The 15,457-nt window shown below is 42.4% G+C and overlaps 3 protein-coding genes across 3 annotated transcripts in view; 1 reads left to right on the top strand and 2 right to left on the bottom strand.

Annotated features, from left to right (window-relative positions):
* Positions 1 to 203: 203 nt before the first annotated feature.
* Positions 204 to 2,739, bottom strand: lrrc20 (leucine rich repeat containing 20). Its single transcript, XM_061095088.1, has 5 exons — positions 2,489 to 2,739; positions 1,439 to 1,522; positions 1,028 to 1,177; positions 684 to 851; positions 204 to 586 (listed from the first exon to the last, which is right to left on the bottom strand). Exons 2-5 carry the CDS (start codon positions 1,506 to 1,508, stop codon positions 426 to 428), a joined length of 549 nt encoding a protein of 182 aa, XP_060951071.1. The 5' UTR covers positions 1,509 to 1,522; positions 2,489 to 2,739; the 3' UTR covers positions 204 to 425.
* Positions 2,740 to 5,012: 2,273 nt separating this feature from the next.
* ndr2 (nodal-related 2) lies at positions 5,013 to 8,141 on the bottom strand. The gene is made up of 3 exons (XM_061095542.1): positions 7,877 to 8,141; positions 5,636 to 6,420; positions 5,013 to 5,165 (listed from the first exon to the last, which is right to left on the bottom strand). The coding sequence occupies exons 1-3, from the start codon at positions 8,139 to 8,141 to the stop codon at positions 5,013 to 5,015; spliced, it is 1,203 nt and encodes a 400-aa protein (XP_060951525.1).
* Positions 8,142 to 13,163: 5,022 nt separating this feature from the next.
* pald1a (phosphatase domain containing paladin 1a) overlaps positions 13,164 to 15,457 on the top strand; it is a 42,130-nt gene continuing 39,836 nt past the window's right edge. Inside the window, exon 1 of the mRNA XM_061095189.1 lies at positions 13,164 to 13,208. The gene's annotated coding sequence lies outside the window, so the exon portion shown is untranslated. The remainder of the gene's footprint in view (positions 13,209 to 15,457) is intronic.

The raw sequence follows: 15,457 nt of genomic DNA, 5'->3' as shown, positions 1-15,457 counted from the left end.
TTTGAAATTATTGAAGACTCATATGAGTCCTTGCATCATTCGCTAAGCTTCAAATCTATTTCTTTAGACTTTATCATCAAAATAACTTAAATTGTTGAATCTCAGGGAAGCCACTTGTATTGTAGACCAATAGCAGCAATGAGTTTGTACATTTTCTTTTGGATTGTGTACCGTTTGTTGTAAAGAAATAACAAAGACAACTATTTAGTTTCTTGTTTAAAGGCTTTAATTGAAAACTTTTTTCATACTATCAAAAGTAATAAATAATTGCAAGTATCTCAAATAAGAAAAAAGATTCCATCCTTACACACGTCAGTTTTCTTCTTTCTTGTACAGCATTGTGATGTCTTCAAGTTTTAATGTTTTCTCATCTCTCAGGCACAAGGAGGCATCCCACTGAAGCAGTTAGGCTCAAAGCATGCAGTCTAAACGTGGTTTACAGAATCGTTTAGGGACTCGGTTGTGGACAAAATGTCAAATTTATGTGGAGACTGCAGAGCCGACCGGGTGCTTGAGTCCAGAGGGTTTGAATTCATGTTTAGCCACTTTAGTGACGGCATGTTGTACAACTTCTCCAAAGGAATTTCTGTAGAAAAACATATATAAATACAGAATAAATTAACGCTTAGAATATACAAACCTTTCTCTTATACATACGACATGTTCCAGAATATTATTATTACCAGTGATGCTGTTGCCCTCCAGGTTAATCCTCTCCAGTGAGACTATCTCAGTGAGCTTATCAGGAAAGATGGAGAAGCGGTTATTGGCCAGATCGATGCTGGTCAAATGCACCATTTCTCCGACGGCGTCAGGCAGTTTGGTGAGGACGTTTCCATGCAGGTCCAGCTCTGTAAGGCAGTTCAAAACACCAGTTAATCGAGGGGTCACGGGTCTTTATCTGTCACAGTATGAAAACATCCTGCCAACATATGTGAGGTACAGAGCAGGGGAGAAGAACGATGAACAAATGCACAATCTTTTCTTCTGTGAGTCAAATAGCTGCAGTGTATTTATTATCCACTACCTCTGAGCTGAGTGAAGGTTGAGAACAACTTGCTGGAAATAGACTTCATCTCATTGTCAGACAATGTGACAACGTGGATGTTATCGGCCACATTCCTCAGGACCTTGAACACACCGTCTGGGAAAGCGATGAGCTTGCACTTGGACAGATCTGCAGAGAAGGAGTAAATGTTAATATATGGTTGTGAAGCCTTAGTATAGTGTGGTTAAGAGACATTTTTACAATTAAACTTGATCACAAAAAAAAAATCAAAGTCTCTGTCACCACCTGCTGGTGAAATCTGAAACAGCATAGAGTAGAAAAGTGAATCAGAGCTGTTCATTCATTCACAAGATGGGAAACTGTAGAGAGAGAGAGAGCGAGAGAGCGAGAGAGACAAAAGAAGAGAAAGATGTGTGAGGAGAACCTTACCCAAGTTATCTTTCCCCTCCTCTACGGTTTCATTAACCCTCCGGGCCACGTTTGCAACTGCCTCAGCCATTTTCACAGCGGTTCCTAACAATCGAGATGTGAGATGGTCAATGAAAAATAAATAACACAATAACACTATATTATTACTATGTTATTACATATGCATTCCACTTCACACTGCTATACTTAGTAAAAAATATAGTAAGGGATGTTTGCGTTCTTAGACTTTGGTTTTATTATGCACATCATTAATGACAGAATGAAAAAAAAGTATTGGCATTCGACAATGAGGTGAGTACACACTGTAAACCAATTTCCTTACTGGCAGTTAATATGAATACTTTACATACACTTTAATAAATTACATTCAGAAAATACCAATTCATTAAATAGTAAGAATTTCAGCATAAAAGCCAGCAAATAATACACACTCATGCAGTCAAGTATTAAAAGTATACATAATAAGATATACTCATTTTGAGGAAAGGCACAAATTGTGATGTTTTTATGGTTTATGGGCTGCAACCATAGATCATAAGGTCCACTACCAATAGACTGATCGATTGATCATTTTGACTATTACATGTCAGATGTTCCAATGTTTACTCAGATAGAGTTTGGGACTATTTGGTTTATTTATTTGGACGATTAATCGATTATGAAATCAGTTGCCAATGTTATTTCCCTGGAGATCCACTAATCGACCACTCAGTCGGGGAAGCTCTAAGACAAACTTAACAAAATAAAATCTAACTTCCTTAAAAGTTCAAACCCGGAAACGCTATCGTGAGCCTTGTGTTTCACTCCAGTCGTTATTAAAATGTATTACAGCCCAAACATGGACATAACATCACAAGTAAGCTAACTGAGCACACTGACACACACGTTAGCTACTGAAGAGCCACATGATATGACTCGTAAAGTACAGAGTTAACACAATCTAAGCTTTAGGTTTACTCTTCCACTGTCAGACTGAAACAAACCGAGCCCGATGAGCCATTATCTCATTCGTGTTTCATTAAGAAAACCCTCGAACACGAAGTAACTCACCCGGACCAGCAGCTGCTGCTACAACAGCTGCCTGCTAACGTTAGCTGCGGCTAGCTAACGTCAGCTAGCGTTAGCCACACAGCAGCTCACACTCGGTGACTGTGTATTTTTAGCCCTCGGATGTGACAGTTCAGCTGAAAGAGCCAAGACATCCCCGAGGAAGGAGACCCCCCCACTCCGTCATGGTGGAGTGACTGTGTGAGAGCTGCAGCCGCTTTGCTACGTGGGTTAGCATGAGTTAGCTTGAGGCTGCTAGCAGGAAACAGGGCGAGTGTCAGTGATGGAGCAAAGGTCTTTACATCGAGGTGGACTGACCTGAGCCAATAATCATTTAATAAAGCTGCAGGTTAACACATTTAATATTATAGTTATGAGTATTTACATGTTGTTATTTTCATATCTGACTTCTGCTTATTAAAATGGGAATATTCTGACTTTTAAACACATGAAATAAATATCTTTATGAGCAACTTCTCAAATACATTTTAGGGCTGAAACTATTGTTTTATGATCCATGTAGGCTGCAATTACCCCCCTTGTTTGCACATCATTAGTTTATCATTATTAAATAACTTAAATATTAAAATAAGTTTTATAAGTTTTTGAATGACAACATTTATGCGTTTAAATGCCTTGTTTTGTGTGACACAGTCCAAAATCCAGTTAGGCTATATTCAGTTTATGATGATATGATTAAAGAGTTTAGGTCATCATATCTGAGGTCATCATATCTGAGAGGCTCAAATAAGAGGATGAATGACATTTTTCATTATATTTGCTTGAAAAATAACAAAGATTTAGTTATCTAAATAGTTTTTACATCAACTAACTAGTCAATTGACAGACTTCCAGCCCTATAATCAATTTACTTACAATACAAACGTTCAGTCAATTAACAAAATAATTTCTGGTTTAATTTTCCTGTTGATTCACTAATCATTGCAGCTCCAATATATTTTTGAAATTTTTTAAATATTATTGATATTACGAGGCTGACGTTGTTGTCTTACCTTTGAGTCCTGGTCCACTACTCCCAGTTCGACCACTGCCATGGTCATGACTCTGGCAAATTCCTGGTGAGTCAGTGTATTTTCAAAGGATTTTTTACCACAATGAGCCCTGTGGCCTCAGAGGAATAGTTTAGCATTGTCACAACAAGCAGCCACTTCACAGTATTTGCTGGATATCTGGCAATGACTCAAATGCTTTAAAAAGTGTGAAACTAGAAAAGTCCACCTTTTTTATGTGTCCTTTGCATTGCACACAGTAGTGCAGGTAAATGGGCCAGCAAGGTTCCAAGGACAGTATGTTGTTTCACAGCTCAGACTGGATATCACAGCAGAACCTTCTATTTTCCAAACCTTGCTTTAGACACTATGCAACTTTTTAAACTTGGATAAGGGAGAGTGGTGCAGATTTTCCTTCCCACTTCTCACCTTAAACATTTGTTCTTGCTTTATGTAACTTTAGTGAAATGGTTCTATCTCCAGTGAGAAGTGTGTAACTGACTGATACTCGCAGTGTAAATTGTAATAATCAGGCCAAGCTAGTTGAAGGCAATGCCAAACTGTCCATCAGTTAAAAAGACTCAGAGGCCTTTAAGAACAGTGTTTATCTCCAATATTCAGCGAGGAAACTTTAAAAAAATGAAGAATTCTAAACAGAGTTCTGCGCATTTGTTACACAGTGGCAGCTCTTCTGTTTCATCTAGCCGGGGATCATGAGGAATATCCACTGTTCGGTTGTGTTTGGGTTCAGTGAGTGGGACGATGCAGGCAGAGCTGCAGTCAAGAGATTTACTCTTTTCCTCTATTAGCTGTAGAGGGCGCTGTTGCCCAGTAAAAGTTACACAGTGTTGCTTTAACAAATTTTAAATGTGGTCAAAACACAACCAGGAATAACTGAATAAGATGATTGAAATCAGGAAACGTGTGATCAAAGAGTGAGTGGAAGTCAATGCTCTTTCAAAACAAGACAGTGTTTGATACTTTTTGATTGGTCCAAAAAAAGATTTGATATTGCTCACTCGTACTGGTTAAGATGAATGAGAAACAGGTCTACTAATATATAACTTTACTAGACTCACATGCCCCAAAAGAAATGTAAAATACATGTGCAAAATGTACATAAATACACATTTTAAAAATATATTTACAATAGATATACATTAATTTACAGTTACACACATGGTAGTTTACAATAAAACAGTGCTGGAATATTCATTAACGTTGCCATTTCATGTTTACATTGACCAAATTGATAAGTTAAGGAGAATAACCTTTGACCTTGTATTGTTGAATTTATGTTTCAGCACATATTCTCCCCACAAACCAGAGCCCACATCACATAATAAAGTCACGCCTCTTTACAAACGATAGATCAGCTACAATCTCGCCGTGTACAGTGACAAATGTCAAAGAGCTTTACCCCCGTTTGGTTAAGTGTTTCCTATTGTTTCTCAGACATTTTTGCTGTTATGCTGCTCGGCAACACAGCTCATGCCTTGAGGTGGTGGACGCAGCCGTCACTGGCAGCCGCACTCGTCCACGATCATGTCCTCGTGGTGTCGAAGGAGCATCTCTCGGTTCTCGTAGTACAGCATGCTCAGCGGGCTCATTTTGGTCGGGGCGCAGCAGGGCGATGCCACTCTGTCGGGGTGGTAATGTTTCAGTAAACTCTGGAAAAGGAAGAGACAAAAACAAGGATTTTAGATGCGTTACGCTCAGGTTCTGGAAACAAAGACACTGAGACAATCAAATACTTAATTGATTTACGAGTTTTAGGTCATTGAATCGTTTGTGACTGTTAACATTACATTTTTTAATTGTTTTGCCTATTGAAATAAGGGGGAAATACACAGCTCTTCATAAAAAGTAGAATAATAATTATTCAATTCTTTAAAACTCAGTCTACTGTCAGATTTGACAAAGAAAAAATCCTAAAATCCTCACACATAGTTTTACACGTCCACATCTATCGTAGAAAGTTTGTCCCATTTTCAAGCATTAAGCTGGATTCCTGTCATTGTACACGTCACCTCTTGACCTTTTGAATAGTGAAACCAGTTCACCATAGTCTTTTCAAATAATCTAGTATCTCTATTATAAATGATACCACTCATCTCTGCATGAACACTCTAAAACTCACCTGCATGTAAGCATGATTTGTTGGATTGAGGTCTTCTCCCAGAGGACCAGGGCAGGAACCCTCACAGCGGTAGGCGTTATACCTCTTAGGAAAGATAATCCAGGATCCCCAACCTATTTGATTAAAGTCCACTTGCAGGTCGACCCTGCGACAGAGAGTTTTTTCACTCCCCTTCTTGGACACCGTTGGGCCTCTTGCTGTCGGTTCTCTCTGGCCCCGTTTGCTCCTGCGCCTCTTTGGCCGACGCGCCTTTTTGATTTCACCAGGGGACAAGAACTTGGATTGCTCAGCAGTGTGAAGTAAACTTGCTTTGGCCTTTGAGTTTTCGCCCGAGCCAGTGCGCGAAAAGATGACCAGCAAGGCTCGTTCACTAACTTCCTGATCTCTCCTCGGGCTCGCCACAAAGACGGGCAGCTCGGGAAGCGACAGAGCTCTCTTTGACTTCACCGCCTTCTTCCTTCTTGACACCCTTTTGTGTTGAATCCTCACCGACGGCCTCTGCCTGAGCCAGTCCAAGAGGAGACTTGTCATGTTGAACACTTTCCAGCTCTGTGATGAAGTGACCAGTGATGACTCCCCGAGCAGCCCCACCAGCTGCTGTTCATGGCAGCCCTGGTGCAAGTGGCATGCCTGGCCGTTCTGGTGGTAGACCTCTACAGAGATGTTGTCATCGCTCGTTGTCCGAGGAAGCCGGATTCTCAGCTCTGCCGCTTGGATCCATTTGTCGGCCGGCAGGTTGTTGAGGTCGAAGGTCGCAAACCAACGCCTGTGTCTGTACGTCAAACCTAATAAAGACAAGAGCGAGATTAGTATCATTCAGGGCCTTAACTTCCAATCAACAGAAATATCCAAATCATGACTCATAGTATATACTAATAGGACAATGTGCCACTGAGCTTTATAGTGGAAGCCACCTCTGCTCTCTGTTAAATACCCCACTGAAATAAGACAGCTGTTGGACCAACTGGAAAAAAGACTGAAATTGTTATCACACAAGTTTGTTTAACCTATATTTAAGTCATTTTTAAAGTTGTAAACCATTTTATTTCTCTCTGGTTATTTAAGATGTTCTCATCTCCTTCAACAATGTAAAACCTATTCTTGGAAACAGTAGTTAGTAATAAAACATTATATATCCGCTAGCTGGTGGGTCATCAAACTAAAATATGTGCTATATTGGCTGAAGTTTCAGTTAATATCGATATAATAATATCAATTTAATATGTTTATAATAATGATGGTTTCTATTGTGCTTCGTGGTATCTATAAGTCAAATTGCTTCTTTTGTTTTGCAAAGTGAGATATTTAAATTAAGTTATATGATCAATGCACAATATAATTGCTTTTTATAACTTTTAATCTACTTCCAAGATCGATGCTTGATTGATAGGGATTGTTAAAGGTGCACGATGTAAGTAAATCCACTGAGAAATAATCCAGCCATTGTTCCAATAGGTGGGCAACATGTGCTGCGCCCACATCTGTATAATGGGGGGGGTGGTGGTCATTGTGATTCAGTGAACAGGTGTGGTTCCAATTCATCTCAAGGATTAAAGCATCTTAAACATTTAACTTTACGCCTCGTTCATGCGTATTGGCCAATTTATCTTCATCAAAAGTTGCCAACCACCCCTCGTTTATTAAACCACTCAAACCAAACACGGGGTCGAAACCAATCACTTAACACGTCCCTGCATGTATGTCCTGTCCCCCGGCTTCTGCATATCCTCAGTGGGTCAGACACACAGGTAATAAGTCCCACACCTCCAGTTGTTGGCTGCTTGTGCCACCGTTAAATCCCCCCGGAGCTCTAATCTAATCAAGACAAGTGTGAAGAAAGAACTGAGGGAAGTTGTTGATTTGACCCAGGGAGAGATTTGTATAGGGGGATGTCTGGCAGAGCTGCCTAATCAACATCACCTATTTAAGTAAAAAGAGGTTTGCTTTGAGAATTAGACAGAAAAGCGGCCTTTTCACACGCTGATCCCTGCGTGCTTATTCACCCCCCGAGTGGGATGTGGATTGGAACCCTCTGAGGTCGTCTGGCGCGCAGCTTTGACAGGACAACACTTGAGCCATAAAGGAATAATAAAAATAGAAAAAAACTAACATTTAAAAGCCTCTCCAATGAGCAAAGCAAAAAACAACCTCCATGCACATAAATGAAGAAAACCCTCCGTTATTCTGCCTCCATCCTCATCCACCACCCATGCGTAAAAATCATTGGAGAAGCGCTCTTACTTTTGGCCATCACGCTCTTCACGGTGTCCGCCTGCCTCGCTGCGTCCTGCTCCATCGTGTCCAAGGGTCCGGAGAAGTTCGCCTTGAAGTTCCTGTAGAGGTGCACCATGTAGGTGGGCAGGTGATGCCCGGTGGACCGGTCCGGCACCGGGAGACGATGCTGCGGCCTCACGTATACCCCGTCCCTGGACCTGTGGAACCCCTGGGCCAGCAGCACCAGTAGAGATGCGTGCAGCGCGACGCCCAGAGCTCCCAGTGAGCGCATGGTTTTAGTCCGGTTAATGACAAATTCCTCTGGCTGGTGGATTAGGGGTGTCTTATATACCCTCAGCCACCCCCTTCCATGTTTAACAAGTAGCTGAGAACATTAAAGGAAATTGACATGCGTCTTCAAGACTTGTTACCTGACAGCTCATCATCCATTCACTTGGTAATGAGGCGCCCGGGTGCGTGTTTACAAGACGAGCAACTTTTTGTTTGCTGCCAGGATCTGTGGTTCCCCTCCGCAGCCTGACTCCCCATCCGAGGGCCAATTGTTCCAGCTATTTGGCTTACACTAATTGTTAGCCTTTCCCAGTGTAGTCCACTACACACTGGAATGGACTGCAGAGAGCTGGGCTTATTAACGACTAATGAAACAAGACATTAACATAAAACACATGTCAGGTTCACAAATGACACTTGTCCAGCTGCAATTTCTCTTCAACATGTGTTGTATTGTCTGCAGCACTTTCTCTATTGGTCACACAGGCCTACATTATAAAGACATATAAGAAATGTGTTGTATAACTTCAGATTAATGGCTTTAAAATAAATGATGATTTTAAAAGTGTAGTGTCACCCGAACACTCCAGGCTACTGCTAGAATTAATATATTGCATTTGATGAATTGTCTCAATAATAAAAGATTTTCCTAACAGCTCATTTCAGGGGCTTATACTTTCCCTGATGTAAAATACATGTTAAAAGTTAAAGTTAACATGATAAAATAAAGTATTGCCATGTACGCTTTTCTACCTCTCTGTTGACCTTATGAATTGTGAATAACAGAAAAGTGAATGAAAGTATTCATTCCATAAATGTAAGATAAGGTAAATGAAAACTTAATATTGACTTCATATTTCCTATCATGCCCAGCAGGAGAGGAAGTAAACAGGAAACTGCCTTATCTCTCTTGATCAAATGTAACTTCCTGGATTTCCTTATAATATTCATAAAATCTTTTTTTTTCATTCTTTTAAAGCTTTTACTGTCAGCACTGAATTTGTGGGACCTTGCCATATCCATACTTTTTATAGTGATTTGAATTTGCATGCTTATAACATTCCTTAAATATTTTAAACTTTAATCAGTGGGGCCGTTGAAGTTTGAGTGCACATATTGAAGATCGCTGAGTTTTCAACCAGTTTTCTGCAGGTATAGAGCAGCATTTACTTTTATTTTTTAAACTTTAAAAACGATTTTGATCTTCACACATTTTTCTGATCTTGCAGGGAGCAACCCGAGGATGACCCGCAGTGTGCGCATGCGCCGTGCGTCTTCATCCACACAGGGGAAAAAACGCTTTTCCTCGTAAATCTCCGGAGAAAAGACAGAAAAAGAGTAAAGAAATCAATGGATGTTTCCTCCACCGGCACAAAGAGAAAGCGGAGCAGCGCGGATTGATCTGAGCCCGCAGCGGACGACCTGAGCCCAGGAAGCTTCCTCTCCTTCCCCGGCTCCGGACGCCTTTTCATCCACCGTGTGCTGAAATGGTGAGTATAGCTGCAAAGTTTGCGATCGTCGCTGCACGATTCACGACAGATTAAAAGTTCACATCCACGACGCATCGGATGCAAAGAGCCCCCCTAGGTTCTGTGTGGGTTTATTAACGTCGCGTTGTGCAGAGCAGCTGCAGATCGGCGTGTTGAGATGTGAGGTTATTTGAAGTGTTTTGGTGGCTGATTGAGCTTACATGTGCTTGGCAACCCCCCCTACTCTCCATGCCTGCATTGCATTGTGCTCAGACTGCATCCACTCATTGATTTGCTCTCAGGCTTGGTGATGAAAATCAAACCCTTGGTGCTCATCAGCAGGTAAACACAGATAAACCAGCACATAACCTGGAATGATTCAATTCATATCTATTTCCCTGTGAAAACACAAATTGTTTGCATGTGATGTGTTGTGGACACACAAGGAAAACATTAATAACAAATGTGTAATTTAGCAATCCAATCATGTTTTATGTACTCGTATGTATCGAATTAGTCAACTATTATTCTTATCACGAAAGGAAACCGTCAAAAGTGGTTTGAAAGGGATGGAAACCTACTAAGAGCATCTGTATACTTAGGTAATTTTATTAGAAATAAAGTTTCCAAATATCCAACATGAACATGCAAGCTCAAGTTTACTGTTAAAAACGAATTATGTTCATGCTACATCAACAATTCTTATTGCCACTTATTCCAGGTTTAAGTGATACATCTTAAAGCTCTTGTTCTGCAGAAGTAGTTGTTGGTTTAAAGGTTAAAGGTTAAAGGTTACCCTCCCAGTTATGCAGGATATCTAGCTCTTGCTCCTATGGCTTGAATCCACTTGTTGTTATGATGAAATACTATAAACAATACTAGGTCACAGGCTCATAGGTAGGAAAAGTTTATGTGCTTTTGTCATCATTCAAATGTGCTTCTAAATTGGATGTTATCAGTGCAAATTGACTAGTTTCCCCTGTAGTCTTCCATCAATATTCATGACCATGTACCATGACATGTTCGATCTTGCCGTGTCAAGTATAAAAAGTCTTACGGTGCAGTCAGACAAAGCACGTGATGCCCTTTGATGTATTGTAGTCCGGCCTTTTGTTTGATTTATCCCGTCCAGCTGGGATCGTTCTCTCCTCTCCTTATACCACTTTACCTTCAGCTCCATCCCCGGGGGTGGGGTGGTGGGGGGGTTAGAGACAGAAACCGGGTCGTGACAACTGAGGGGCGCAGATCAAACCGTGAACGTCTCAATTAATCAACAGTGAGAGCATGAAACTCCTCGGTGAATGGACGCCCCGGATCATACATGATTGAACTGCTTATTCTCGGTTTGGGAGGGAGAGGTCGGAAACTTCACACCTACCAGGCTCTACTTTTGGCATAGATCTTGATTTATTAAGCACCATTTATACCGAGGTAGGCACGTTTGTTGGTATTTGATACACTAGAAAGGGTTTAGAGTTGCTTTGGGCAAGTTTACCCCCTAAAACCCAGAAAATGAGAAATTGGTTGATTTTAAACTCTGATTGTTTGGATCCTGATTCACAGCCTGTGCAGTGACATTGTGCCAAGTTGCTGCACAAACACCTGTTTGCAGTTGTAGTAGTTGTCCATTATGACATAATGAACATCTGTGTTCCTCTCAATGGAAATCCCATGTGCACGCCTGAGTGCGTTGGATAATTTTTACCACAAGGTGTCATCTTTGATTCTGGGACTCGAGAGAATATGTCCCTTAGATGTTCCCTTTGGGTATTCTAGATTCATTTTCTGTTTCCCTGGAGGTTTAGTGTTTGTGAATACATGTTAAAGCCACTTATATCTTTGAGGAAGGGGGAAATACAGCCATGAAAAGATCCTACTGAATCTATAAAGTTATTTTTTATAAGTAGCAGCTCGATTTCCTCCTCCCTTCATCATCCCTTCCTTTTTTAATTACTGGTACAAGGCATTCAGCAAATTGCCTTTCGGAGTGAGACAGACCACAGGCCTGAGTGGGGATTTAGCAAAGACAGGTGATATTAGCAGTATGTTACTTATTTCACTGTGGAAATATAGCAAAGAGGATCTGTCACACGTCATGTTCTTTTCATCCTCTTACTCTGACCTGTGATCTTTCTCAATTGGAAGGAAATAAAGGATTTGCACCCGTCAGAATGATTTAGATGTCACATTTACAAGATTATTTCTTCTCCAGATCGTATATAATCAGCCCTGAGAAAATCTAAATCATGTTCATGATTGCTCACGCCCTTGATTGCTTGAGTCACTCTCTGAGGTTTTGTGGTACATGGGAGGGTTCTGCTTCATGCTCGTGGTGTTGCAAGAACAAGAAGAGGCTTTGACTTGCGTTGCTGCAGGAAGGAAGGAACAGGTGTGGCAGCAGTCGATTTTTACCTCATATCTCCGAAACCACTCACCACTTTTCTAAATATGCCTAATCTGGGTCATCTTGTGAAAGACTGTTGATTGCACATAGCTTTGGAAGAAAATGTTCTCACAGGCAGCCACGGCCAGGGTAGGTGGCTGCCACGGTGGATGATGTCAGGTTTGCAAAATTTGTGATTTGTGCAAGGTTGGGTTTGCACAAGTATAATATTACCGGACGCCCTCCTGACTTTGTTCTCACCCTGAGCAGCCCACAGGATGAAATAGGACACTGGGTGCATGATAAGTTGCTCTGACCTCACAGCACACAGCCCCTCCGCAGCTGAACCTCAGGCTTAAACCGGAGTATTTGCCCAGCTGTAAGCCTGTTTGCCTCCAACATCGCATGTGTTAACCGCTAATGAATGGAGTAATTAGAGCATCGTAGTGAATTAGGCTTACGTGATGTCATCTGTGTGCAGTTGTTAGCGATCGTCAGCCCCTCGGCAGGTCTACTTTACATCAGGGCTGGCGGCTGAGGGCTAACTGTAATAAGTTCAGTAAAGTGCAGGTTTAATTTGTGTGTCAGGGTGGGACACTTGGTTCAAAGGGCTGCCGTGTGTGGGAGGCGTTGTGTTGCCAGGGGGCTCTGATAGCGATTGGACAGTGAAGTGGAGGATGAGCAAGCCGCCGCGGGTCCGCCTCCACATCCTCTTTACTCACACACGTGCACACTTCCACATGCACACACAAACACACAAACCTTAGTATACACGAGCAGCCCCGGCTTTCAAAAAAGTTAAACAAAAAAAAACGAGGGAGCATGCTGTTGTCACACATCTCAACCTCAGACGGAGAGCTGTGTCAACCCCCCCCACTCCCCTCCCACCCTTGCCTTCTCCCGCTGAGTGCCTGTCTGGGATCTGTCTTCACTGAAGGACGCGTTCATTGACTCGCGTTATTAGGACGCGTTATGATGCGAGACCGCCGCCTGCCGTAGTGCGATCAGCGGCCAGAGAGCGACAGATTACCTCACAGAGCAGATGCCGGCGAGCATGTCCGACTGAGACCAGTGCCGCTGCCTTGCTGGAGAGCTGTCATTTTGGTGTATTTTTAACCCCTCTATTCTCTCTTCCTTTTTTCTTTTTTTTTCCTCATTGCGTTCCCTCAGAGACTCAAGCACCTCTCGGATGGTGGACTGGACAGCTGAATGCCAGGTACAATTTTGATTCTTCTATATTCTCTGTTGTATGACGTGCCTCCCGCTGCAGGCTTGTGGTCGTCAGAAAGGTCATCAGCATGCCTCGGAAGGATCCAAAAGGAAATGGCACACCATGCTGATGATTTAATCTGAGACTTCAGACTGAAATGACTGAGCTGTGCAGCCTTTTTAAACTAGTGTATCTATTTTGGGATGTAAAGCCACTTTTTATTTTGAGGAGAGTTCCTCATTTGGCTTAAATATTCTGTTACAACACCAGCCATGTTTGATCGTCTCATGGCTACATTCTTCTTGGCATGTGAGGAAGTTTATCAGCTCTCATTCCTTTGTACCAAACGACCAGCGCCCGCTCGACAGGATCCCCGCGTCCCACGCCAACTCAGGGAAGGAAGCAGCTCTCTCAGGGTTTGTTTGCACACACACCAGCTTACAAATTTCAATCCGAGTGTGCAGGCGACAGGAAACAGGTTAACAAATCAGTGTAAAAATCTGCCGCAGCCGAGTTTTTCTCCCTCCAAGGAATGAGAGTTTAGGGAAAATAAAAAAAAAAATGCTGTCACTCGTCTCCGTGGTGATTCTGACAAAATAGTGTGGTCAGACGCTGGGGTTCAGAAAACTGAAAGCCACGTTATTGCAGCCTGGAAATCATAGGGGGATAAAATTGCCATCCTGAAACGAAATAAATTACAGGCAGCGTTTTAAAAATAGATTTGCGCACCGTTTTTAGCACAGCTCACTGTCAAACTGTGAAACTGTGATGAAAGCAAGAATGTGGGAGGCTAAAAGTTATTCCTGTGATTTGTGTCATATTCACACTGTGGCACAGTTTGTGTTTCTCCCTCTAGATTTGATACAAAGCGTCGCTCTTTGAGTTGTTATTCGTGCACTTTAATCTGGACTATCTGTGTGCCAGGGCAGAACCTATTCTGGGTAGTTGGATCAGATTTGGAAATTGCATCCTTGAACAATGCACCGCATGGCTTCCCTTTTCACCACAGTCTCTTTCCTAACAAGCTGTTGGGTGATTTTGTTTTGGACAAAAAAACAAACATCGGAGCCGTACGTTTACACAAACTCACAATAAGGGTTTTTGGAACAGTTGAAGGAAAAGAAAGACAGATTTTACACGGAGGAAGCGCCGAGCTAATTTCCGCACAAAGCTGATATTTAGCTCAGGATCTACCAGTGTCCTGTGGAATCACACGTGTATTCAACCCTGAACCTCATTGGCGAAATATGTGTACAGCTGCAGGGAGGAAGTTACAGAGCGTATTACTAAGCATTTCCTGTCAAGGTGTGCGTACACTTCCTCTGCCTGGGGGGGTGTGTGACCGGGTGGCATTGAAGGGATTTGCTGGTCTAGTATCCTGTGATGAGTGAGAAACTGTGGGTCATTGTGTCAAGACCGAAATAATCCGGATGCTTATTTGGAATTAAGTTGTGTTTGTGAAATCCTGAGCAGTCTTTGACGCATTCTTGCGTGTTTTGTTGTCAGATTTCTAAAGCTATACACACAGTCATTTTACGTGGTTTTTCGCAGTCAGCTGGCTTTCAGGCTTAATATTGCAAGTTCAAACAAGGAGACCAAAGTGCCCCTGGATCCAGTTTTGCCAGGAAAGCAAGTTGCATCCGTTTTGATCTTTTAGGCTAGTCCGTGTTCAAAGATCCTCTCGGGGCTACAACGTGATACCCACCTCTTGAACCCCTGCATCTCTTGTGAATGAAGAGCCGTCTGCATCCTTCCTCGGGGCCACCAGCAGATGCATCCTGCAGCTGCATGCTTCTTCCTGTCTGCACTCGGGCCCTTTTGTCTGAAGACGTTCCTATACTGCAAAGTTGGGACACTGGCTGAATTTAAATGGGGCAGCACTGAATGGAGCAAAGCTGGTAGGCTGGCAGGAGGTTCCAGTTTCCATGGTTTTATTTTGTCGAAACTGTTCCATCCGTGGATTTCAATATTAGTGGCCGCTGGTTAACTTTGACCAGCTGTTCACGGGGTCATAGACAAGGTTTCAACACTGCTGCATCTTGTTTTCGCAAGTTTGTCTAGTCGTTTCATTGGCCCCTCGTGCAGGGCGACACTACTCTGAGTAACGTGAGGGATAAACAGCCTCTCTAATGAGTTGTCGCGATTGGCTCTCCAGGAGGATGTTTATGACTGAGGGCTATTTCTACTCAGGCCTCCGCCCCGGCTGCCCACGCTGATGCTGAACACCGCCTGGCTGACCAGCTGGGCGTGCATGT

The sequence above is a fragment of the Limanda limanda genome, chromosome 21 (assembly GCF_963576545.1).
Source record: "Limanda limanda chromosome 21, fLimLim1.1, whole genome shotgun sequence".
Taxonomy (NCBI): Eukaryota; Metazoa; Chordata; class Actinopteri; order Pleuronectiformes; family Pleuronectidae; genus Limanda; species Limanda limanda.
Note: the sequence above shows the minus strand (reverse complement) of the source record. Positions and strands in the feature narration are given on the sequence as shown.